This window comes from Sinocyclocheilus grahami, unplaced genomic scaffold (genome assembly GCF_001515645.1).
Source record: "Sinocyclocheilus grahami isolate Dianchi unplaced genomic scaffold, SAMN03320097.WGS_v1.1 scaffold276.1, whole genome shotgun sequence".
Taxonomy (NCBI): Eukaryota; Metazoa; Chordata; class Actinopteri; order Cypriniformes; family Cyprinidae; genus Sinocyclocheilus; species Sinocyclocheilus grahami.
Window position 1 is genome coordinate 1,402,947 of NW_015505455.1, and position 25,241 is coordinate 1,428,187.

Here is a 25,241-nt window from a genome sequence, read left to right on the forward strand (position 1 = left end):
AAGGAACAGCTGGAGGACCAATTTGCAACTTATTAGGTCAATTGGCAACATTATTGTTGTTCCATCTTTTTTGTTTCTTTATCGACTGTGAAACAACAGTCTGGGCCATTGTTGCCACATTGTGGATAAACTAATTAGTGCAAAAAAGTTAAGGCACATGTACAAGCTGAGCAAATATAGAAAAATATGTCTGAGTGTGTACAGTTTATGCACATACTATTAGAGGTCGACCGATATGGGTTTTTCACAGGCCGATGCCGATATTTAGAAATCAGGGCAGCCTATGGCCGATATATGATGCCAATATGTTTGGCCGATTTTCTTTTTTTCCCATTCATCTCATAAAAGTGAGTTTGAGCAAATGATTATTGCAGGGTACAAGATAGTAATAGTAGTAGTAGCCCAATTTAGTGTAATAATAAATGGCTCAAAGCACCTTCTCAAAACAGTTCTGAAGGATGCTTTTTGTTTATGTTTGCTGACAGACACCAGTGTTTCCCACAGACTGCAAATTAATTCTCTGCCAGCAGGAGGCGCTTTGGGAGCTGGAGATATAGCGGTTTCCCCGGTAACGGCTGATCTGTAATCAAATCAGCGCTGCACTCACAAACGCTACTTTATCAGGCATTACAGGAAATACAAAATTAAAATTACATCGAAGCTTTTCTGAAGACAGTCGGTTCTTTTCAAATATACATTCATATAAAAACACCCGCGTTGCATTTTAATTTTGAAACGTGAAGCGCTTATTTTATTCAACTAAGTAAGCCTTTTGGAAAATCTATTTGTGGCGGTCAGTTTTGATATTGTGACGAGCCTCCACAAATAACTCAATGTATAGGAAGCACTGGACACTGCTATAAGTCATATGGTCATAGTGATAACAAAAATAAAAGATTTCACACATATTACACAGCTTGCTGCTGATAACTGCTTAAGAGTGTGCTGGCCACGAGCGATGACATCGTGGATGCCATTGTCGGACCCACACAGACATTTCATGAGGAAAGTTAACGTGCACGTTATAATCAGCCCAGAAGTTTTGTCTGAAATGAACATGTTTCTACTTTCACATGCAAATGACTTGTTGCACTTATGAATATGATAACTTTCCGGCATCAATTCTAGTAAGGTCAAATGTAATTCCGCTATCGAAACGGTCTGTTTTGCCCTGCCATCATTAGCTGAAGCTGTGTATGAACAAGCCACGGCTGCAGAGCGTGAGCTCCTCCGTCTCACGCAGCCAGAGGGAGTTCCGCAACAATGCTTAGCTGCCCACCAGTGCACCTGCCTATAAATCGTCCTCATTTGCAGCACAATCGGCCGATGCTGATTAATTAAAAAATGCCAAAAATCGGCCGGCCGATCAATCGGTCGACCTCTACATACTATGCTAATGATGAAATTTATGTTGCACACTGCATGCACACCCTAGTGTACACATTAAAACTGACATATACATTGGGCTTTTCTTTAAAAGAGGTCAGAACTACTCAGACCAATGCAGTAACTGCATAACAAGATGCTAACAACTACTTAGAACAACTTAGCAACTGCATAGCACCCTGTTGAAAAAACCAGCATATGCTGGTTAGGTATGTTTTGACGCTGGGATGCTGGTTTAAGCTGGTCATTTGCTGGTTTGTGCTGGTCCTTTGCTGGTTTTAGCTGGTTCTTTGCTGGTTTGTGCTGGTCCTTTGCTGGTTTAAGCTGGTCTTTTGCTGGTCCTTTTGCTGGTTTGTGCTGGTCCTTTTCCAGCACATGACCAGCATAAACCAGCAAAGGACCAGCACAAACCAGCAAAGGACCAGCTTAAACCAGCATCCCAGCGTCAAAACATAACCAGCATATGCTGGTTTTTTCAACAGGGTAATATGCAAATAACCACTTAGAACACCTTACTGCATAGCAATATGCTAACAACTACTTAGAATACCTTAGCAACTGCATAGCAAGATGCTAACAACTGCCCAGAACACCTTAGCAACTACACAGCAACATGCTAACAACTACTGTACCTAGAACACCTTACTGCATAGCAAGATGCTAACAATTGCCTTGAACACATTAGCAACTGCATAGAAAGGTGTTAACAACTACTCAGAATAGATTAGCAACTGCACTGCAACATGCTAACAGCCACTTAGAACATTTTAGCAACCACAACGTCCTGGTAACCACTCAGAACACCCTAGTAACGGCATAGAATGTGCCAACAACCACTGACAACATCTTAGCAATGCTAGCATTGCAACACTCTGAAAACCTCCCACAACACCCTAGCATTGTGACAGTCAGAAAATTGAGTCATAAGAATAAAATTGTTCATGCAAAAAATTATTGCTGAGTTCTCTTGCCAAAGGATTATTTAGAGCCTTCTTGCTGATGACCAAATTACACAATGTGTCTATTCAACTGCAACCAACATCTTTGGATCTGTGTCCATCACTACAGACATGCCACACTGAGAACAGACTGATTATGATATAACAGCAATCAGTACATCTGCTCCAGAATCAACATTCTGTATGCAAATCTCATTGATCTTCATGCCTCAGAAAGAATCGGTCTGTTCAGACAGAAAGATCATATATTTTTGCCCTTTGTTTTCTTATTTGAAGGCTGAATCATTTGTTTGTCTGTAATCAGTCTGTTATGAACTCCAATAGGCTATATGTTGACAGGAGTGCTGAAATTATGTGTTAGGAAGACATATCACAGTTAGTCATTTCACAGCATCACCTAAAATGTCCTAAGTAACTTAATATTGGGACAAACTGTACAATATAGAAATACACTTTACACCCAGCAGCTTCAGCTTAAGTTCAAGGGTTTGACTAGTACAGTGTCATCCTATGGGCAATAGTTGTAATAGCATTTTTACTGCAATAGTGATTTATTTAAAGGTGCACTATGCAGAATTTTCCAAAATAAATAAATAAATAAAGTATAGACTCATATAATCCCTCTCTATCATAATTTATGATACACTAGAAGCGTGTGTTGGTGCATCTCAACAGAGACATTGCCCTGTGTCTGTATTTTCTTCTTATTTTGCTGTGTTCAGGATCTTTCTGGACTGCAACTTTTGGCCAATGGGTTTGTAGCCCCAGGCCAATAACGACATGTGGCACAGGTGAGGGCAGGCCTTTATCATCTGTCTGAAGCTTGTGAAGCTCTGCTAAATTCTCCTGTCTGGACACAAAAACAATTTTTTCAAGTTGCTATTGGCGGTAGGTCCTGCCTAAAAAGGGGATGAACTACTACCAAAGCAGAGACTAGACAGAGGTAATTTTACATGTGGGGCACCAAGCTCAGTACAGAGGCTGAACGAAAGGGCATAAAACGCGAGTACTGAGCCTGACGTCAGGGTCCTCCGCTGAGCCTGACAACCGGAGGGTGCTTGGAGGATGCTCAATCCAGGGTTCATCAGATGAGGAACACACCTGGAGAGATGAGATGGCGCTCACACCCCCTGTTGAAGGGGAATGGCGCTGCAAGCGAGACACCGAGGCCAGTCTTCCCACCATTTACCTGTGAGTACTCAACACATGGGAAGACACTGGCTCAACAAGGAGGCTGTAAAACCTTAAAGGTATTTAACCTCCTCGCGCCTCTCAGGAACCTGATGACCAGGTCGTGAACAGCACCTGACCTGTGCTGCAACAGCCACCACATACACTTTCAAGGTGGAGGGGGACAGCCTCCACTACAACCTCTCTTGTAGAAAGTAAAGCACAACACTGATCGGACATCTCCGGGGGTCTTCTCGACAAGAAGCACATTAGTCAGCGAACAGACTCCACTTCAGGGCATAAGCCTGCTAAGTAGAGGGAGCTCTGGCCTGAGTGATAGTGGCTATCACTGCCTGTGACAGACCACTCAAGTCTTCTTCATCCTGTCCAGGAGCCAGATGTGGAGGTTCCATAGATCTGGACACGGGTGTCAAATTGTGCCCTGCCCCTGAGAAAGAAGGGCTTTCCTCAGGGGGATTTGCAAGGGCGGGGCTGTCGCGAGGAGCACCAGATCCGAAAACCAGGTCCGGGTGGGCCAATAGGGCGCAACCATCAAGACCTGCTCCTTGTCTTCCCTGATCTTGCACAGGGTCTGTGCAAGGAGGCTCACTGGGGGAAATGCATATTTGCACCGTGTGCCAGCGCGTCCGTACCAAGTGTCCCCTCAGTCAGGGAGTAAAAGAGCTAGCAATGGAAATTGAAAGAAGGGCTTTCCTCAGGGGGATTTGCAAGGGCGGGGCTGTCGCGAGGAGCACCAGATCCGAAAACCAGGTCCGGGTGGGCCAATAGGGCGCAACCATCAAGACCTGCTCCTTGTCTTCCCTGATCTTGCACAGGGTCTGTGCAAGGAGGCTCACTGGGGGAAATGCATATTTGCACCGTGTGCCAGCGCGTCCGTACCAAGTGTCCCCTCAGTCAGGGAGTAAAAGAGCTAGCAATGGGAGGACTCATGGGAGGCAAACAGGTCTACCTGAGTGTCCCCAAATCGACTCCTTATCAACTGGACCACCTGGGGGTGGAGTCTCAATTCTGCCGGAAGTGTAAGCTGTTGTGAGAGCATGTCGGCTGCACGATTGAGCTCCCTTGGGATATGAAAGGCAATCAGCGACTTGAACTGCGTCTGATTCCAGAGGAGGAGATAGCGGGCGAGTTGCGACATGCGACGGGACCGTAGACCACCTTGGCGGTTGATGTACGCAACGGTCGCAGTATTGTCCATTTGGACAAGTACATGCTTGCTCTGAAGCAATGGTCAAAACCGGCGCAGGGCCAGCAGAACTACAGCAACTCGAAGCAATTGATATGCCACTGCAGTCAAGGCCTGTCCAGGAGCCTGAGGCTGCACGCCCTTTGCACACAGCACCCCAGTTCATCTTGGAGACATCTGTTGTAACCACATTATGCCTGGATACTTGTTCTAGGGGCAGCCACGCCCGTAGAAAAGCAAGGTCCCCCAGAGGCTGAAAGTCTGACAACAACTCGGCATGCTGGGAACACGGAGTGTGACATGGCACCATGCCCATTTCAGGACTCAGCCGTGTAGCCAGTGCTTAAGTGATCTCATATGCAGTAATCCGAGCAGCGTTGCCACAGCCACGGATGCCATATGCCCAAGGAGCTTCTGAAACTGTTTCAGTGGAACCGCTGTTTTCCCCCTGAACTAGTTCAGACAGTTCAGCACTGACTGGGCACGCCCATTTGTGAGCCAATCTTTCATGCTGACAGAGTCCAACTCCATACCAAGAAAACCATACCGTTGAACTAAAGCCAAAACTGGCTGAGGTGCCAGAGCACCAGGTCCCTGTGTTCGTCCAACAAATCTTGAGAGTGAGCTAGAATGAAATCGTCGAAATAGTTTAGGATACGGATGCCTACTTCCCTTAACAGGGCAAGGGCACTTTCCATGACCTTGGTGAATGTAAGGGCCGCTTCGCTGACCGCTTGGTGGGCTTAGAGGATGCCTGGGGCATGGGCTCTGTCACCTTTTATCGTGGCTCAAAGTTGTGGATGAGGTGTCATTGCAGCCTGCACCGGGGCAGATGTAGATGACGCAGTGGGATGCCCTCGACAACGAGCAGACTGGAGGCCAGCCTGTGGTGGCAGCAGTATCACATCAGGGCAAGATGTGCTTGATGACCTCGGTCTGCTTCTGCCGAGAACTGCTGGGCAAAGTACTCGCCAGTGCCACCGAAAAGGCCAGCCTGTGAGATGGGGGTGTCAAGAACGCCAGTCTTGTCAGCATCTCTCATCTCAGCAAGGTTTGTTCCAGAGATGTCACTGCTGGACCACCAAGGTGGCCATTGTCCGGCCGAGGGCCTGCACTGTCACCTTAGTCACCCATAGAGCGAAGTCGGTCACCTTGCGCAATTCCTGCATCAACCCCGGCTCGGAACTACCCTCATGCAGCTCCTTTAGTGCTTTGGCCTGATGGACTTGCAGGATGACCATCGCATGCAAGGCAGAGGCTGCCTGTCCAGCATCAGCTTACAGGCCTTGGACGGGAGACGCAAACGATCCCTACAGGTGACAGCCTCCTGCAGGCATAAGTGCACCACAATTGCACGCTCTGCCTCTGGGATTTCCAAATAACCCTTGGGAGCCTCACCATCTAGGGTAGTGAGGGAGGAGGAGGCAGAAAATTGGCTTCGGGAGAGAAAGATGCCCTCCATGACTTTGTGGCCTCCTCATGCACCTCTGGGAAAAATGGCACTGAGACAGGTTACGGCTGTGAGTCGCACCCCGTGCCCAGGAACCAATCATCCAGCAGAGAACGCTCTGGGTTGTGCGGAGGCTTCTGTTCAAGTTCAATATTCTCAGCTGCCCTGGAAACATAGCAGACATTTCAGAGTCAGACTATGACTTTGCAGTCCTCCTAGAATGTGGAAGTTCAGCAGAGTCCTCATCCATGAACATGCACTCACAATGAGGGCATGAACCATCCGCGAATGAAGTCTCAGCATGCTTTCGGCCCAGACATGTGAGACAACAATCATGTTCATAGGGGAAACAGATCTTTTATGCCGAAGGGGGGAATCACAGCAATTAACTGTTATTTCCGGAGAAACTACAGAATGCGCCATAAACAAAAACTTCCAGTGAAGAGAATTTCCCGCAGGTGATTGGAGAAAATAAGAAGCACATAAAGCAGCAAATGTACAGCTCCGAAGCTGAATGAGTGGATGAATGCCGCCCTCTTATATACCCATGTGTACGGGGGAGTTTTTGGGCATGCAAATTCCATTCTCCAATGTTCATTGGTCATTTTTTACTACCTGAGTAGTAAACAGGTGATTAGGGCTCCCAAAATTAACCCCATACATCAGTTTTAACATAACGTAAAAAGTGACTGACTGAAGGGGAACTACTGTTACCCTCCCCAGGAGTGGTCGACCAACAAAGATCTCTCTAAAAGCAAGACAAGTAATAGTCCATGAGGTTGCAAAGGGAACCCAGGGTACCTTCTAAAATATCATGTGGACAAGCCAGAGGGCTATTGGAGAAAGGTTTAATGGACAGATTGAGACCAAAATTTAACTTTTTAGTTTAAATGGAAGCTCGATGTTTAGAGAAAAGAACACATTGCATTCCAGCATAAGAAACTTATCCCATCTGTGAAACATGGTGGTAGTATCATGGTTTGGGCCCGTTTTGCTGCATCTGGGCCAGGCTGTCCTGGCCCAGATGCATCATTGCCATCATTGATGGAACAATGCATTTTGAATTATACCAGCAAATTCTAAAGGAAAATTATTAATAAGTGAAGTGTGGCCAGGTATGGTGACCCATACTCTGAATTTGTGCTCTGCATTTAACCCATCCAAGTGCACTCACACAGTAGTGAACACATTTCTGAGGCGCCTGGGGAGCAGTTTGGGGTTCAGTGCCTTGCTCAAGGGTCTCACCTCAGTCATGGTATTGAAGGTGGAAGAGAGCGCAGGTTATTCACTCCCCTACCCGACAATTCCTGTCGGACCTGAGACTTGAACCCACAACCTTCAGGTTACAAGTCCAACTCTCTAACCATTAGGCCATGACTGCCCCACATTCATGCAGCAAAACAACAAACCAAGCACAGAAGTCGTTCTACCAAAGAATGGTTAAAGAAAAACAAAGTTCTTGTTTTGGAATGGCCAAATCAAATTCCAGACCTTAATAGAAAATTGTAAAGGGTTCACAATCTTTCAAGCAGCACTTGATGTTTTATGATGTGTGGCAGGAAGAGCAAATGACGGAAACAGTGGGTGTGGTGTCAGGCCTTGGAGAGGCTTTAACATAACAGAAATAAAACATAAAATGTCCAAACCATCCAAGGGGAAGGAGTGTCCAAAATAAATGGGGGATCTGGTGTCCTCGTTGTGCTGGAGAATCATGAAAGAAGGGCAGTGTTCAGAAAGGAGGGGTCCAGGTAAGGGGCGGGGTCCGGCGGCTGAACACGCTTCTGTCTCTCTGGGATGAGGGGCGGTGGCTTCATCCCAGTGGCTCATCTTCCCTGGCCCACAGCACTCGAGGGGAATAGTGGCCCGGCATCCTGGCCCAGCAGCGGCATCATACATGCTCTGCAATCCGGACTGCAGGTCAGGTGGCTGACATCGCCACGGGAGTCTCTCCACGCTCCCTTCCTGGACCCAAGAGGACACCAGCATGCATGCACAGCGAAAGAGATCGGTCTCTCGAGGTGAGTTTTAAATGTACCAGCCTATTGTGCGTAACAGGAAGTTTAGTGCAACATTTAACAGGGGTAATAGCTGGGTCACAGCATATCCTTGTCTAACATGGACCAAAATGTTGGCATATAGTCACACCCCAGTGTTTAAAAAACTAGTGAGCTGCCTCTCTGTATACAGTTTACATAAGTACTCAGCAGCTACCTTAGCCAGCATCCTAAAATAATTAAGTTTTAAAAATCTAAATTTACAATTGAAATGCTCTTCAACAGCAGCCTTTAAATGTGACTGTATTAACAATATAGAAAGGCCTCTAGTTACTTATTGTTTAATTATACCACAGAGTATAAATTAGCAACAGTTTCTTATAATGGAAATGATAAGCAATATGAAGCCAGTCATGCTAAGAATTCTGGGAAGGTCATGACATATATATGCCACTCTGTCTCTGTATCTTTTTGGTTCTCCCTCTCCCATCACTCTTTTTCTCTATCCGTAATAATAGCCCTTCAAACTGTGCCTCACAATCTCTCTCTATGTCAGAAGATTCACATCACCCCCACAGACAGAAGTAGTCGCCATAAGGCACCAATAACCGAAGTGAAGCAACCTACTGAAGTGCTGATAGTTCCCCATCCTGCACAACAAAGCAATTTCAGAATGACTACACAAACACCAGACAGATGAACAGAGATATGAGCCATTCTTTCTGATGTATTTCATGAATACACATTGCATTTTAGTCACAGGAGATTAAACTAAACATTTATTGTTTTTATACATTATGGATAGCTTGAAATTTGACAGAATATATACATTTTTCATCTATGTTTACAACAGCCCTTACAAAAAGTTCACCCAAAAATGAAAATTGTGGCATCATTTATTCACTCTCACATCGTTCCAAACCGATAAGACTTTCATTAATTTTCAGAACACAAATGAAGACATTTTTAATAAAACCTGAGTGAGATTTATGACTCCAAAAACAGGCATGCATTAAGCTGAACGTGCATTAGAGAGCTACGCAAAAGTGAAGATATTTTGAGAATTAAGAATTTTTGTAGGGGTGCTCCAATTGATCGGCTACCGATCACTATCGGCCGATAATCACGTTGGCATGATTGATCGGTGGTCTCTAAAGGCCAATCTCAAAAAAACGATCTCAAGCTGATGACGCTGCTGTGAAAGGTTTGGCTTGACATGCAGCGGCACCATCTCAGTCTCTGTCCGGCACGGGTGAAATAATTATAATGCTGAAGGTGAGGTACCTTTTCATTAAATAACTTATAAAGTAATGTGAAAACCTTGTGTGAGACGTAATTTCACAAACAGCGTGAGTGAATCACCGCGCTCTCTCTCTCTTTCTCTCTCAAAATACGCAATTGGCTTCAAATCACCACACATCGCGTCTGTCTATAAGTGAGCTGCATTTTCAGTGACAATGTTTGCATTTGAAATCAAAATAATGGTTAAATGTTGTGTTTGTGGTAAACAGCCACGGATCAGTAGCGGACTCGTCTGTGAAAGCACAGTCTGTGCTGCTTCCCCTCTCACAAGAGTCACCGAAGAGGGGAATTCCCCCCATTTTCAAAAATTAAATTCAGGCCCTGAATAAATGTCTAAAAATCCTGATTGGAGTATCAATATAAATACCGGTAGTTATAAATGATAAAAAGAAGGCTTTGAAAAAAGATAGATATCGGCAGATACTGCTTTCTGTGATCAGTGATCGGCCTCAAAAACCCTGATCGGAGCACCCCTACATTTTTGTTTTGTTTCGCACCCAAAATCTGAATTAAAACATTAGTCACATGGTTTGTTTTAATGACATTTTTGGAGCCTTTATGACCTTATGGATGGACAGAAATCTCTCAGGTTTCTTAAAAACTATCTTTATTTGTGTTCTAACAAATGAAGAGGAGTAAATGATGACAACATTTTCATTTTTGATTGAACTAACCCTTAAATATATACCATGATACTGAATGATTATCATATTTCATTGAATACCCTTGTATTTCTATGGTACATGTTCAAAAACATAATATGCTCACAGATTTTTCTAAAAGAGCAAACAGCATGAAGGGGTCAATTCCCAGGATGCACTGTTCTGTGAAATTCTTTACACATAAGTGCATCTCATATTTTATCTGTTAATTTAAAGAGTTCATATGATGTTGCTAAAAATAACATTATTTTGTGTATTTGGTGTAATGAAATGTGTTTATGCGGTTTAAGGTTAAAAAACCCCATTATTTTCCACATACTGTACATTATTGTTTCTCCTCTATGCCCCGCCTTTCTGACACGCGTCAATTCTTACAAAGCTCATCGGTCTGAAAAGCGAGGTGTGCTCTGATTGGCCAGCTATCCAGTGCGTTGTGATTGGCCGAATACCACAAGCGTGTGATGGAAATGTTACGCCCCTTACCATATTGTGATGCCATGTCCTGGCTGGAGCGAAGAGACAAAAACATTAAAACCCATTATAAACGAGGCATTTGTTGCATGCAGTGGGGGCATAATTACGGATTATAATGATTTCTACTGTCTTTTTACGCGTTGCGTTGCATCGTGCCGTGTAAACATAAAACCGTGTCTGCATTTGTGATCGGAGAAATGACAAACAACAAGCGCTACTCTACACTGCTCAAAACTCAAGTTTGAATCATCAGTGACAAATCCTTTAAATATGAAAAACGTTACAGTCTGTGAGTCAGAACAGCCGGCATTGTAGTCTACTCTCCCAGGAAACAGTCCTCCATAAAATGTACTGCACATATCTGAATATTTGGGTTGAACTGTTCTGGAACAGTGTTGTAAATACAACTTAACCACTGATTTCTAGTTGTGTCCTCTTTTGGAAGGCCAAACAAAGTAGTTTCACTTTCACAACGAAACACAAAGCGTCACACACGGCGGGCTAGAGTGAGCAGAGGCGGGCGGGCTTGAGAACGGCGCGGCGGGCGGATTCGACGAAGGAGCGGCCGGTGGGCTTGTGGCAACCACATGTGACGACCCCGGGCTGGACTCTGCTTCGTCCACGGTGAAAGCCGATCCGGCGATTCACAGCGCAAAGTTGATGTATTTCCTCAGTGACCAGCACAGATCAGCTCTAGGCATGACGAAGCGGATATCGTCCTCTTTTGGAAGACCAAACAAAGTAGTTTCGCTTTCACAACGAACACACACGGCAACAACAATACTACAGCGAGAGTCAAAGTTACGCCTTCTTTCTTTGCGTTAACATTTGGGCGGAGTGTTATGCAAATCTTCCCACATCGTGACATAGACATGTGGGGGCGTGTTAGAACAAGCCAATTTAGGTAGGCGTGGTTGACTCTTAACTTTTATAAAGAATATCTCTTTGGATTTGAGACTTTAGTCTTTGCAACTTTACAGATCTTCTTTATGCACAAAGAGCTTGTAACACTCCAAAGAGAAAGAAAAAATTGAAATCGCATCATATGACCCCTTTAAGATAACAACTACACTGTCTGTGCACTCATATAAAATGTGACATGACTTTATAAAACTAGGCCAAGGAAAACTGAACTTCATGATAACTGGCACATCTTTTAATTATTATTTTAATAGACGTTAACATTAGTCATAAAACATATAGCATTAGTAAATGCAGTCATCTTGCTGTTTACTCATTCAATATGAATGTTATGCATTTGCATTAATGTAAACATCATAATACCATGTCCTAACCAGATGCAAATGGTGCAAAACATGATAAAAGGTATCTGTCAAATTTAATCAGAGTTTTTGTCCTAGACACCCATGACAACAATATGTGACAAGCGACAGGAAATTATATATTAGAAACATTTCTGCAGCTTTGCATCTGGACAAGATAAACTGTGTGTCAAAAGATGATAATCTCAGGTACTGATTATGTGCTTTCTATAGTGTTAAAAGGTATAATCTTAATTAAAATATCATTGTGCATGACTATAAGCCATAATGAAAGCTTCATTGGCTAATTTACCACAGATCTTGAAAATAAATGAAAAGGAAACAAAGTGCTTGTCGCTGGAATCTTATAGCATTGTGTTTATTTAGCACAAAGTGTCAAGTGCATACATTAATGTGCACACAGTATCCTCTCTTTAATATCATAATGTCCATTATTATCTCTTAGCAATCTGGAAGCAGTGCACTTAAATTGCACTTAATAAAAAAACAGATTTGTTTTTATAGCTAAGAAGTACTGTATATGTTTTTCTTCTAAGGCTAGTTTATAATTAAAATTCAAGAAAATGTCATAATTTGCAGCATCTTAAAATATACAATAAACAAACAATATTTACCCAGAATAAAGGGAAATGACAAACTGTGTATGTGTACCTCAAATTCAGAGTCAGAGCACTGTGATAAATTAATAGCACAAATACACAAGCTAATTTCATGTCCACCTGTTCAGACCTTATAAAAGATTCAGGAGCTCTCAGAGTTGTTACACACACTCAAACCGGCCTAACTGTGTCAGGCTGTGAGGTCATTTTATGTATCCATCCCCATCCATCTGTCCCTGAATAAAACCTCACTGACTTCCTCTGCTAATGGTTTCACACTGGAACATTATTAGTATTGGTAGAACAACACAAAGACATTGAAAATTACTCTGAGAGCTCCACTGACAGTGTCTATGTTGTTCTCAAACATTTCAATATAAAAGCAATTACACAAAGACTTACAAGGGGAAAAAATTCTAAGGCCAACCCATTTATATCCCAGTGGCGGATCCTGACATAGGCGATATACAGGATTGCGCCTAATCTTTGTTCTGCTCACCATTTTAATTGAAATTGTTTCCTTACAAATAACTTTTTCTAAGCAGCTCTGTGAGCTATTTATCTCTCCCTGCAGCCAACCGTCCCATCTCACTTCTGCTGCTGTCTAGGCAAACCAAACATAGTGGGCGAGGGATGTTATATTAATATCCATGTTCTGCTCAGGTTTAGTTAATACAATCAGTATATTTCTGAAACAAATGCAAATAAAATCCATCCAGTTACTTCTGTTTTAGATAAATAGTATTTTTATGGGATTCAAACATATGGCGTTTTGATTTCAGTCCAAGTCTCTTATTTCTTGACCAACAGAACTCTTTTTTCTCTCTCTATTGTGACGCAACACAATATGGCATTGGCAACAAGACTCAACAAAATCTACCACAAATCACAGCCAATCAGAATAGCCTTTGGGTGGGCTCTCTTTTCACACTTGCAATGAATTGGATGAGTTACATAATTATATTAATAACAAATAAAAAAAAAGAAATGCTGTGTTGAGTAGGTCCTGGCCTGTTTTTGAGTCACATCCCATCTCTCAGCATAAAGTATGATTTTTTTCTCTCTCTATTGTGACGCAACACAATATGGCATTGGCAACAAGACTCAACAAAATCTACCACAAATCACAGCCAATCAGAATAGCCTTTGGGTGGGCTCTCTTTTCACACTTGCAATGAATTGGATGAGTTACATAATTATATTAATAACAAATTAAAAAAAAGAAATGCTGTGTTGAGTAGGTCCTGGCCTGTTTTTGAGTCACATCCCATCTCTCAGCATAAAGTATGATTTAAAGCTTATTCCTGTCAAGAAACTCCCACTTAGACAGGAAAAACACTGTTTTGGCTGACATGTAAAGACAGGCAACTACTCAAATTGATGATGTCATAATAGTTTGAATAGTTTGACTGTGGGCATGCCATCAAAGACCTCCCAGTGAAACAACCTGAAGCAAAGTTCACAAGCGGTCACTTGTACTGTAGGTTGCTGGTCTTAGGAAACCTTACGAAAAAGAAGTTTATTCAAGTGTGCTATTAGTATACTTCTTTTAAACTAAAAAATAGGAAAGTATACTTTGTCTACTTTTGATTTACTTTTCAGAAATGTGCTTTATATACTTCTCAGAAATATACTTAAAATGACATTTAAGTATACTTGACTTATACATAGAAAAAGTCTAAATAAATTTGAGCTATACTTCGCGCTCCGGGAATCCATGTTTTCATTGTTATCCGGTAGAAAAGAATTTTCTTTACATAATTTCCAAAACACAAGTGAAGAAGAAACCGAAACAACAGATGCTTCCACATGTAATCTAACACAATCATCAGACATAAAACCAGGAATAAATTGTAGACCCACGAAGAGGTAATGACTGTCAAGCTTTGGGGTGTTGATTGACTTCATCTACGTTTGGATTATCATTCTGAATCCAATTCATAGTCTTTTTTCAGCTTTTTGCTCAAAATGTTGTTTATTTATTTATTAATTTTTTTATTCATGAAACTTACCCACATTCAAGTGTTCATAAAAAAAATGCATGACGCTAGATTAAAATGTTTTTGTTTACAAGCAGATACCCTGTTCTTTCTTTTGATGTTTTGTATGTTCAGATATTCATATAACAAAACAAATTAATACCTAAATGGGGGCATAGTAGTATACTTAAAGTATGATGTAAAGTTCACTTAAAGAAAACGTACATGTATACTTGCAGTATAAAACTACTAAACTAATAGTTTACTGAGACTATACTTCAGAGTGTACTAAAAATGGGACAAGTATTTAATTAGTAAACTATCAGTATACCTGTAAGTTCACTTTTAGTATAGTTGCAATACAAAACTAAAAACATAGATGTAAACTAGTTGTGTACTCAAAGTTTACTACTGTTATACTTAAAGGACACTTAAAAGTATGTTTTTATATACTAGAAAGTGGGCCAATTTAGTCCCAAGGAGTATTGAAATAGTACACTTACAAGAATACTACTAGTACACTGATATTTGTATACCTACTACATAAAGTATACTTAAAAATATACTTGAACTTTACTTAAGTATACTTAATAAAATAAACTTGAAGTATACTTATTTTCGGTAAGGGAAGTTTACATGTACTCTTACTAAGCATGGCAACAATTCATGTAAACCTATTAAGAGCACAGCAGAGATGAATGACCCCGCCCTGGAGAAATACTAACAACACAGCTAACAAAGCTAACAGCTAACAAACTCCCTGTTAGCTCAGAACGAATGTTCTACTAATGCTATCAATTCCTCCCTCATTCGGTCTCTGTTTGTGTAATTAGCATTGACCAGTGGCCTGGTTTGCTGTTCTGGTCATACTGTCACACTTCATTGCATCATGGGACTATAGCTTTGGGCATGACCTGTTTTAGTGTTGTCACAACACACCATCATACTCTCAGCCAGTGTGTGAAAATGTGCAGATGCCACAGGACAAGTACATCAACTATCCTAAATACTAAACTTTTAAAAAGCAATGGAAGCTAAATACCACTCCAGATAAAGAATTAGTAATACAGATTTGAAAACTTAAAGCAGCAACAGTACATCCAAAAATGAAAATTCGGTCACTTGCTCACTTAGGCTGAGGTTGCCTTTGAGGTCATCTGTGATTCCATTGCAGAAGAAGTCCATATCTGAGAGAAAAGGCCTCCATGCATTAAGACCTGATGTCCAATCGAAGTAAAGTAGCTTTCAGTTATCAAGCACCCAGTGATTTTCTAAATCCACAAACAAAAGGCTCCTTGAGGTTTGTCTTTGCATCTTGGTGCACCAAATACTTGTGGCCAGTTTTGCTTGCTGTGAACTAGTCCAAATGGCAGGAAATGTACTGTAGGATCAAGAAGATGGCATCCAATAGATTATGTAGGTGTGCATCCACTACTGCCTACTACAACTCTTATGACAACAATCATAAAATGTAACTCAGCAGACTCCATCTAAAACCTGCGGGTGGATTACGCACCTAGAGGAAAACTATTGTTCCTTGCTGATTGAGGTGAAACAAAAGCTCTATTCACCAGAGAAAGCCACTGGCCATTCTGGCACTTTGCTCACATTCTGTAAGGTCTTTTTCACAACACTGAGCAGCAAGTTGTTTGAAATAGAGCAATGTACTAACACAAAGACTATACAGTGACGTTACCAAACTCAACATGGTCATGTAATTCAGTCCTGACATTTGCATGACTCAGGTTAAGTAATGTTAACCAGGCTGTTGTTAAAAATGGATCCATTTGAATTTTTTCCATTCATAGTTTGCATGCTCAAACAGTGTTGCCCCATTAGGAATAAAGGTTCAGGTTTCTCTGAACATTTTAAAAAATATCTAAGAGTATCAGTTTAACTTTAATATTGTTTTACAACTATACCTCAGAGGCAGGAGATTCAGTTCCAATTATTTTAACCAAGCACCAATAACCATATAAATCATAATTTTTCTACTTTGATATTACCAAAAGCTATCAGATAGCATTGGATGACCATTGCTTTATTTTTGTGTTCCATTATTTTATTAAACAAAGCTCAAATATTGTGGTCTTGGTCCATCTATGATGATCTAAAAACCATCACTTTTTTTTTGGTCTGGATCTGAGATCAGAAGGGCAACTGAGCCACCGTACAAAGTCTCCATGTGTTTTAAACATCAGCATTTTCTCTCTTTTATATTATTGGGGTTGGATCAACAGGTCTTGAATTTTTGGGTTTGAATTTTGGTGTTGGGTCTTTGCATTTAGGGGTCTTCTCTTTGCCTGGCTCTTGGGGTGTTTGGTATTAGTTTGGGACTTAGTCTAATGGGGTGTGGTATTGGTCTGAGTCTGGTGTTTGGAGATCCAGTATTGGCCTTGGTCTTAGGCAAACTGTTATTGATTTGTCATTGTCTGAGTCTTTCGGGAGGGCCTATTATTGTTGTGGGACTGGGCTTTAGGGAAGCCTGGTATTCATCTGGATCTTAGGGGGTCTGATATTAGTCTGGATTTTAGCTGCCTTTACAGTCTTTGGGAGTCTGAAATAGGCTTAGTCTTAGGGGGTCTGGTACTGGAGTGGCTCTGGGACTTGAGGGGCCTGGTATTGGTTTGGGCCATAGAGAATCTGGTATTAGTCTAGGTCTTTAGGGAGTTTTGGTAATATTTTGAGACTTTTGGAGTCTCAAATAGGTCTTAATCTGAGGAGTTCTGGTATTGAAGTGGCTCTGGGCTTTAAGGGGCTGTAGGGAGTATTAGGTATTAGTTAATAGGTAATAGTTTAGGTCTTTTAGGAGTTTGGCATTGTTTTGAGTCTGGGTACTAGGGTGTCTAGGGAGTCACTTGAAGACTTTGTTTTAGAGATTGTTATTGAGACATTATCCATTTTTAAGGTTGAGGAGATCATTATTAAGTTAAAAACAACAATATTCTAGTAAATATTCTGCCATCATCTTTAATTATTCTTGGTGAGATCTTTGAGACACTGGTCTTGCTTTTGCGAGCCTTGGGTTGAGACATGGTTGGCTTATTGTTGTACTGTGATGTGTGCTGCCTTTCACAGGAGTGAACCTCTCGTTCATCTGAGAGGAAACATAAGCTTTCTCTCTCTGAGTCAGCGGCAGCCTTTCAGAGCAACAATAAACCCCTAACTGAATGCCGCTGTTGCATAGTAACCTGCCTGAAAGGAAGAGAAAGTGGAGGAGAGGGTGTGGGTGTAGTAAATAAGAGACAGTCTCTCAGAGTTTAGGAGGAACAAATTTGGAGGAGTACTGAGGGAAATGACATTGGCACGATGTTTCTGTATATAGCATCAAATCCCAGCAGGATGAGGCCATCTGAACCACCAGGCTTCTGCTGGCATTTATCATTATAATGTGTGGGGCGCTTCCAGGGGGGCAAATTACCAAGACTAGAGTTTTTAGAGGTATAATGAAAGTCATTTTCATATATTAATCTCTTTTAACATCCTCGTTTTCTCTTTCTGCTATTTTATTCTCTTCTGTGTAAAGAGCTCTGGATCAATGTTGGCCCACTCACTGGCCTAATTCTGTCCCACTCTTCAGCTGATATTTTACAGGCTGTCACAGTTCCTGCCAGCGGCACTACTGTCATACTAATTATAAGTCAAGGCCACAATGAAGATACAAATCTGACAAGCAACCAATGATGCTTTATTTTACATTACATTTTTTACATTTCTAAAGAAATGTGAGAGGTGTTTGCCCATACAAAACTAGCCCCCACGACTATACTAACACATTGACAGGTTTTGGAATGTGGTTGTTAAGGTGTTCTGAAATGTCTAGGAGGTTCTGAGTGGTTGCTGGGGATTATTCATATTCTGAAATCTACATGTGACTTCGGTCCCTCTTTCGGTTTAGTTTTATTGTCTGCAAGTTGAAAACCCTTAAGTCTGACTGCTTAGAAAAGTAATTGTACACTTCTCATCAACAATGTCTGCAGCACAAATAATGCAAAACAAATAATGTATACATATATATACAGTGGGTACGGAAAGTATTCAGACCCCCTTAAATTTTTCACTCTTTGTTATATTGCAGCCATTTGCTAAAATCATTTAAGTTAATTTTTTTTCCTCATTAATGTACACACAGCACCCCATATTGACAGAAAAACACTATATATAATGCTTCATGGGATCGCAGTCCTTTCACTCAAAAAAGCTGTGATGTACACAGTCTTGTATCTTTTTATTTTTGTACAATTTTCTAATATTTTTTTTGCTTCAAACTGAAGTTTGTAATGTAATGATTAACCTCGTGGCTGGTTGGCTTGGTTCATGGCTTTTAACAAAGACTTTTTAAAAATCCCTATGGGTCAAATAATGGGGGGAAAAAAACTGTCTGGATCCAACCCTGCTGAAAAAGGGGGTGGGCACTGTTACACTCTACAGTGAAATTCATGCACACTATAAAATTTACAAGATGATAATACATGGGTCGTACAAAACAAAACAAATTGTACTGATATTTGGTTGGTCTTATTTTATGTAAAACAAAATTTGTTTGTGATTGTTTTAAACTACGCATCAAACAATTTTGGCAAAAACTATAAATTATTTTTATCGCCTGTTCTAGTTTCTTTCTGGAAACCTAACAAAACATGATGTCTACTGTGTGGAGGGAGGAAAGGGAAATACGAGACAGAAAACATGGGATATAAATAATAGTAAAGAGAATAGCTAATTTAGAGCAGTCTGCTGTTAAGGCTGGGACATTGAGAGTAAATAATGCAGGAAAAGGAATCCTCAGCTCTGATGTGTATTCATTAGGAACTGTTATGTAACACATATTCCCAGTCATATGTTATGGATATTGTGAAGAGTAGTTTTCAAAACCCAGGCCTCAGATAAATCTTTGGATTTTCTTTGTGTCCCAGACAATTGAGCTTCCATGCACTAAACAATGTGCAGTTCTGATAAACATTTCAACTCTGAAACTTAGCATTCAGCTTAAATGTAGTCCATTTTCACATAATACAGAATCAGTATTTTCGTGTGTGGGTTTTGTGTGTTTTCGGTGTGTGCTGCCAGAGAGAAGGCGATTAACTTTTCATCTCTTAATCTCATTACTTAACCCTAACGGACATAGAACTATGACACTGCAACAGACACACATGCTGCCATGAATCATCAATCATGTCTATAAATCACATCAGAAAACCATTATATATAAAGTGAGGTTCAAAAGTCTGACAACACATTGAATCTAATATTCAAAATGTAATGTAAACCTTTTTGTAGGTCACTTATCAAAGCCATAATCCCCCTCCAAAAATAAATAAATAAATACATAAAATAAAATAAATAAAAATAAAAAGGAAAAAGGAAATTCACAATTATCATTATCAACTATTTAGTTAAACAATGCATATTTAAACTTGTATTAAAATGTATTGTGTATATATCTAAGGTCTAGAAAGATGAAGACAAAAGTGTAACAGGAAATGTCTGTGATGTCAGCACAACTACTCTGCGATGACTGGTAATGCAGTGTTAAATGGGTCAGAGCAATAAGACGGCAACACACGGGATAAACACACACACTTAAAATAGACTCTCAGTCATAGGTAGGAATTGATGTCAGCTGAGTGTCAAACTCAGCATCTGTTCCACACACACTCCCATCAATAATATCTTGAGCCTAACTGATAGATCATGATGCTAGCAACAGCAAGATGGGTTCAATTTAATGCAAGTCACTTTGGATAGTCAAATGCATCAATGTAAAATATAAATGTACTTAGTTGAATGAACAGGAGGAGAAGGACAAGAGGAAAGGAAACCCATGATTTTCTTGTCCATGAAACATAATAGATGAATTTCCCCAAAAAAAAGAAAAGTGATTTGCACTATCAAAGTCCAGAAATGACAGAAAAGCACAATAAAAGCATTGTAAAAGCAGGCCATAGGATTCTACATTTCAAGAGGCGATAGCTTTGTGTGATGAACAGTCAAATATTTAAGAAAATCTTGGCCTCAAACAAGCGCTTAAATCTCATTCATGTTCAATTCAATGCAAACTTGGGTTCAATCAAAAAAACGATGGCTTAAGACACATCATGCCAAGTCTTTCATTTAGAAAATCTATTGTCATTATAAGGTATATTATTACATCCTGTAGCTCAAGCAGTCCAGAAGGGCAATGCCAAAGTCATGGTTCGAGTTCCCAGGGAATGCATTCCCTAGTCAAGCAAATACAGCTTTTATAGCTTTGGCACAAAAACTATGATCTGGTCAGGCTAATCTCATGTGTGTTCAAGAGAAAACAAACTCTAAATTTGATCTAAACAGCAGTTGACTCTTTTAAGTGAGGTAATACTACAGCGTTGTAATTTCTAGTGTTAAAATTTCTCCCATTCACATTTATGTGCTACATCTCTGGAAGGAAATGCATCAGAGCTCACAGACATGACTATAACACTGCTTATCCCGATGCTCCAGCAGCTTCACTCCGTAATCCCTTTCCTGCTTCATATTTTATTTCTCTCTCCCCATTCATTTTCCTCTAGCTTGTGTGTGCTGTCTCACTTCCTCTGCAGAGCTCATGTATGGGTTCTCCTGTGTGTGGGAGTCTGCTGACAGTGGCACACTTAGGTTTATATAACATTTGATTGTGACTGTGTCATTCACTAATGACCTTCAGTTGCTGTTCATATGTCATTCCGATGTTTACTGTTGCAGTCATGTACACAATGATCATATCACTCCCCCCACACGCATATTTAATTGTTTTCCTGTCAGGGAATAGACTGCCTATTAACTATTGTTTTTATACTGAGCTAATTATATTGTATATACCCTTACACTGTAAAAATGGATGTGATTTTAACAGTTAAAGACTGTAAAATTCTACAGTAAAAACCTGTTAACTGGTTAACAGTAAGTTTCTGTACTATATACGGTGAATAACTGTAATTACATTAAAAGGGTTAGTTCACCCAAAAATGAAAATTCTGTCATTAATTACTCACCCTTATATCGTTCTAAACCCGCAAGATCTCCGTTCATCTTCGGAACACAAATTAAGATATTTTTGATCAATTCTGAGAGCTTCTCTGACCCTCCCATAGACAGCAATGTAATTACCACGATCAAGGTCCAGAAAGGTAGCAAGGAGATCGGTAAAATAATCCATGTGACATCAGGGGTTCAACCGTAATTTTACGAAGCTACGAGAATACTCTTCAACAATTTTTATTCAACAATTCGTCTCCTCCGCGTCACCCTGGAGGAGGAGACGAATTGTTGAATAAAGTCGTATGTTTCTTCCACTTATACTTTCATGCTTCAAAAAGGACATAAAGGTGCAATAAATGAAATAGTCCATAAGAGTCAAGTACTAGAGTCTTCATAAGCCATACAAGTTATTTAAGTCATTATTCACTGAACATTTTGAGACCAGTCTAAGCTCTTTTCGGCTATTCATGAGAGAAGTGATGCACTTGTGAATGATTCATTCAGTCTGATCTTTTCGGTGAATCAGTTGATCCAGTTCACAAAATAGATTATGTTTTCAGAATCATCTTGATTTTGATTTCATTTAGTGAGCAGCACTAAAGAGAGAAGGAGTATCAGTGAATAAGTTAAATTTGGTTTGTTCCTCACAATGAAGATTTCAGAAGGCTTGATATACAGAGTCGTGTAGATGACTTATTTATTTATTTCATTTTTGGCTGAATTATCCATTTAATAAAGACATTATTTAGTTCCGTCATGAAGCAGTTTTTCTCATGGGAACTGCAGAAAGAACATTTTATCCACAGAGTGTGGGTGTTTTAATTATTACTATCATAGTACTAACATTCCGTCACATAAAAAAGATTGCAAACGTTCAACAACACCCAAACACAAGTACCACAAATTATTTTTCTCTCACACATCCACATACTCAGGGTGATCAGGATATTCAGTCCAAAATTAGGTAACATTTGTAATTTGTTTGCACCAATAAATGTGGCACAACTTTTTTAGCTGTGTTCTTGGTGTAAACAAGCCATGTGGTAAAATGACCACATAAACACATCCCCACTGTCATACAGAGGTTACAATTTATCTGCTAAAAGTTTGTCACCACAGTAAACCTTCAACACACCATGATGTATAATGAAGCATATATCTAGAAGAGTTTAAAAAAGTATTGCAGCCATTCACACAACTGAAGACTAACATACGTTACCTACATGAAAACGCAAAGAAGAGACATACAAGAACAAACCAGAGTGTTGGATCATAACTGAGCCCTGAATTTAAACTGAAATGCTATATATTTAAAATAAAGAAAAGACATAAGACACAGTCTTCTTCAAAACTCATGTGCAATCAGTGGTGAGCATATATCGGCTATTTTACAGCAGCTTTAAATGTGGCTCGTGCAATAAGAATTCAGACTGATGTAATAAAATGATGTTTATATTAAATATTTGACCTCTGGAATTGATTTTCAGGGACATTTTTATGACAGATGAAAATCTCATCAATTTATGACAAAAGCTCTACTGAATTCATTAAATGAAATTCTGAACAAAACCTTCTGTTCAAAGAGACAGCCCTAGAATAAAATATTATGAAATATATTAAACGTAATAAAACCAACCTTAAGGAATTCAGTACGGTGGCATTTTCCCCACAAAATGTTAAATATCAAGTGTATTTTTTTTTTGTTTTTTTTGTAATTTCCAGTTGCATGTTTGCCACAAGCCCTTGTTAATTTCTGACCCTGGCCAGAAGTATTTTTTAAGAATAATGGTCATATAGTAAAGGCTTCATAAATCATACAAATTAAAATAAACAGTTGAAGTAAGCTACAGTGCTAACTTCTCACTCACATTAGTGCAGCACAAGGTCATTTGGGTCAGGTACTGAAAAGGATGATATCATACCGTGGTAAATTTTTGTTATGGTATACAACCCATGCTGAGCCCAGTCTTACTACAGTATAACCTGTAGGTATGAATGAAACACTGTGCATATACATAAAGGGCATCCCAACTTCTGTTCAGCTTTATACTCCATATATCATACACAGAATACATGCACAGATATTTTTCCAGTACTCACGTAGGAAGTGTTTCTCCAGTAAGGCAATTTCCAAATGACCCTTGATCTCATTGAGACGTTCCGATTCGCTCCTCAGGTCTTGCATGACAGACAAAGTCCCCAAACCAGCCTAGAAAAAACACACAGTGTTATTGACAGGCATGAGCCTGAAACAAACCACACACAAGCCTCTCCAAGATGTGACTTACAGAATACCAGTCCTCTCTATGATGTCTTCCTCCTTTAATTTAATTTAGGCCGGTGTCAGTGGCAAACGTAGACTGTAATATTCGGACTCACTGATAGCACGACATGAACCTGCTCTGACTCCATCCCGCCACACACACACAAACAGACACGCAGGCTGAAAGAACGCAAGATCTGCAGAAAGATGAACCGCAATGAGAAAGAGAGACAGAGAAAGTAGGTGAGTGAGAGATTAGGAGAGAGGGCGGCACTGCAGAGAGAGACAACAGAAAAGCAGAGGTTTCTCTTTAAGAGGCCAATGCGACTGACAGTGCAGGCATGCTCTCTTCTCTGACACACACACACACACACACACACACACATGCACGTTTGGTGTCACTGCATTAAACCTCTGACAGTAAAATGCTTGCTTCATGCAATTTGCAGCAGGATTATATCCAAGTTGATGAGACACATACATAAACACATAAGCAACAGTAGGGGAAATAGAAAATGGGAAAATGTGATGGCAAATTAGGGAGAAAAATAGAGTGAAATTAAGGGGATGAGAGAGACCCAGCAGAGCACAACATAGCGAAAAAAAAAGCATTTAAGCAACAAAGTAGCTAAAACTCAGAGGGATTTGGTCATGGGTGCTTAGTTCTGGGCTACAGGTTTTTACGAGCCAATCAAGTGCGCCATAAATGTCATGTGACCAATCACCCTGGTGCCGCAGGAACTCATAAAGCATCATACATAATAACATAATAATGTAGCCAGTCACACATCCTTCACTAGTGACAATCTTGAGCTGTCATATCAGGCAGCAGACAAGGAAACATCCAAAAGTTTCAACAAAAAAAAGTCACTGATAATTCTAAAATATTTGCCACATCTATCAGTTACTACTAGACAAAAAAGCAATACTATATTTGTAGAATTTTCTAAACTATGTTGATATTTCCAGTTAAAACAGGCATATTCCAGTGCTAGGAATCAGACATGTCTTAAACCATTTGTGAAAGGGGTCATATGATACGATTTAAATTTCTCTTTGGAGTGTTACAAGCTCTTGGTGCATAAAGAAGATCTGTAAAGTTGCAAAGACTAAAGTCTCAAATCCAAAGAGATATTCTTTATAAAAGTTAAGATTCAACCACGCCTACCTAAAACGGCTCGTTCTAACACGCCCCCACATATCTACGTCACTATGTGGGAAGATTTGCATAACGCCGCCCAAATGTTCACACAAAGAAAGAAGGTGTAACTTTTATTCTCGCTGTAGTATTGTTGTTGCCGCCGCCATGTCGTGAAGGCACTGTTTCGTTGTGAAAGCGAAACTACTTTGGTTGGTCTTCCAAAAGAGGACGATATCCGCTTCGTCATGCCTGGAGCTGATCCGTGCTGGTCGCTGAGGAAATACATCAACTTCGCGCTGTGGATCGCCGGATCGGTTTTCACCGTGGACGAAGCCGAGTCCAGCCCGGGTTCGTCACATGTGGTTGCCACAAGCCC

At 40.5% G+C, this 25,241-nt stretch overlaps 1 protein-coding gene across 1 annotated transcript in view; it reads right to left on the reverse strand.

Moving 5' to 3' along the window:
- Positions 1-25,241, reverse strand: part of gramd4a (GRAM domain containing 4a) — a 78,503-nt gene that overhangs the window by 26,115 nt on the left and 27,147 nt on the right. The window contains exon 3 of the mRNA XM_016291802.1: positions 23,562-23,670. Within this exon, the coding sequence (XP_016147288.1) occupies positions 23,562-23,670 (109 nt within the window). The remainder of the gene's footprint in view (positions 1-23,561; positions 23,671-25,241) is intronic.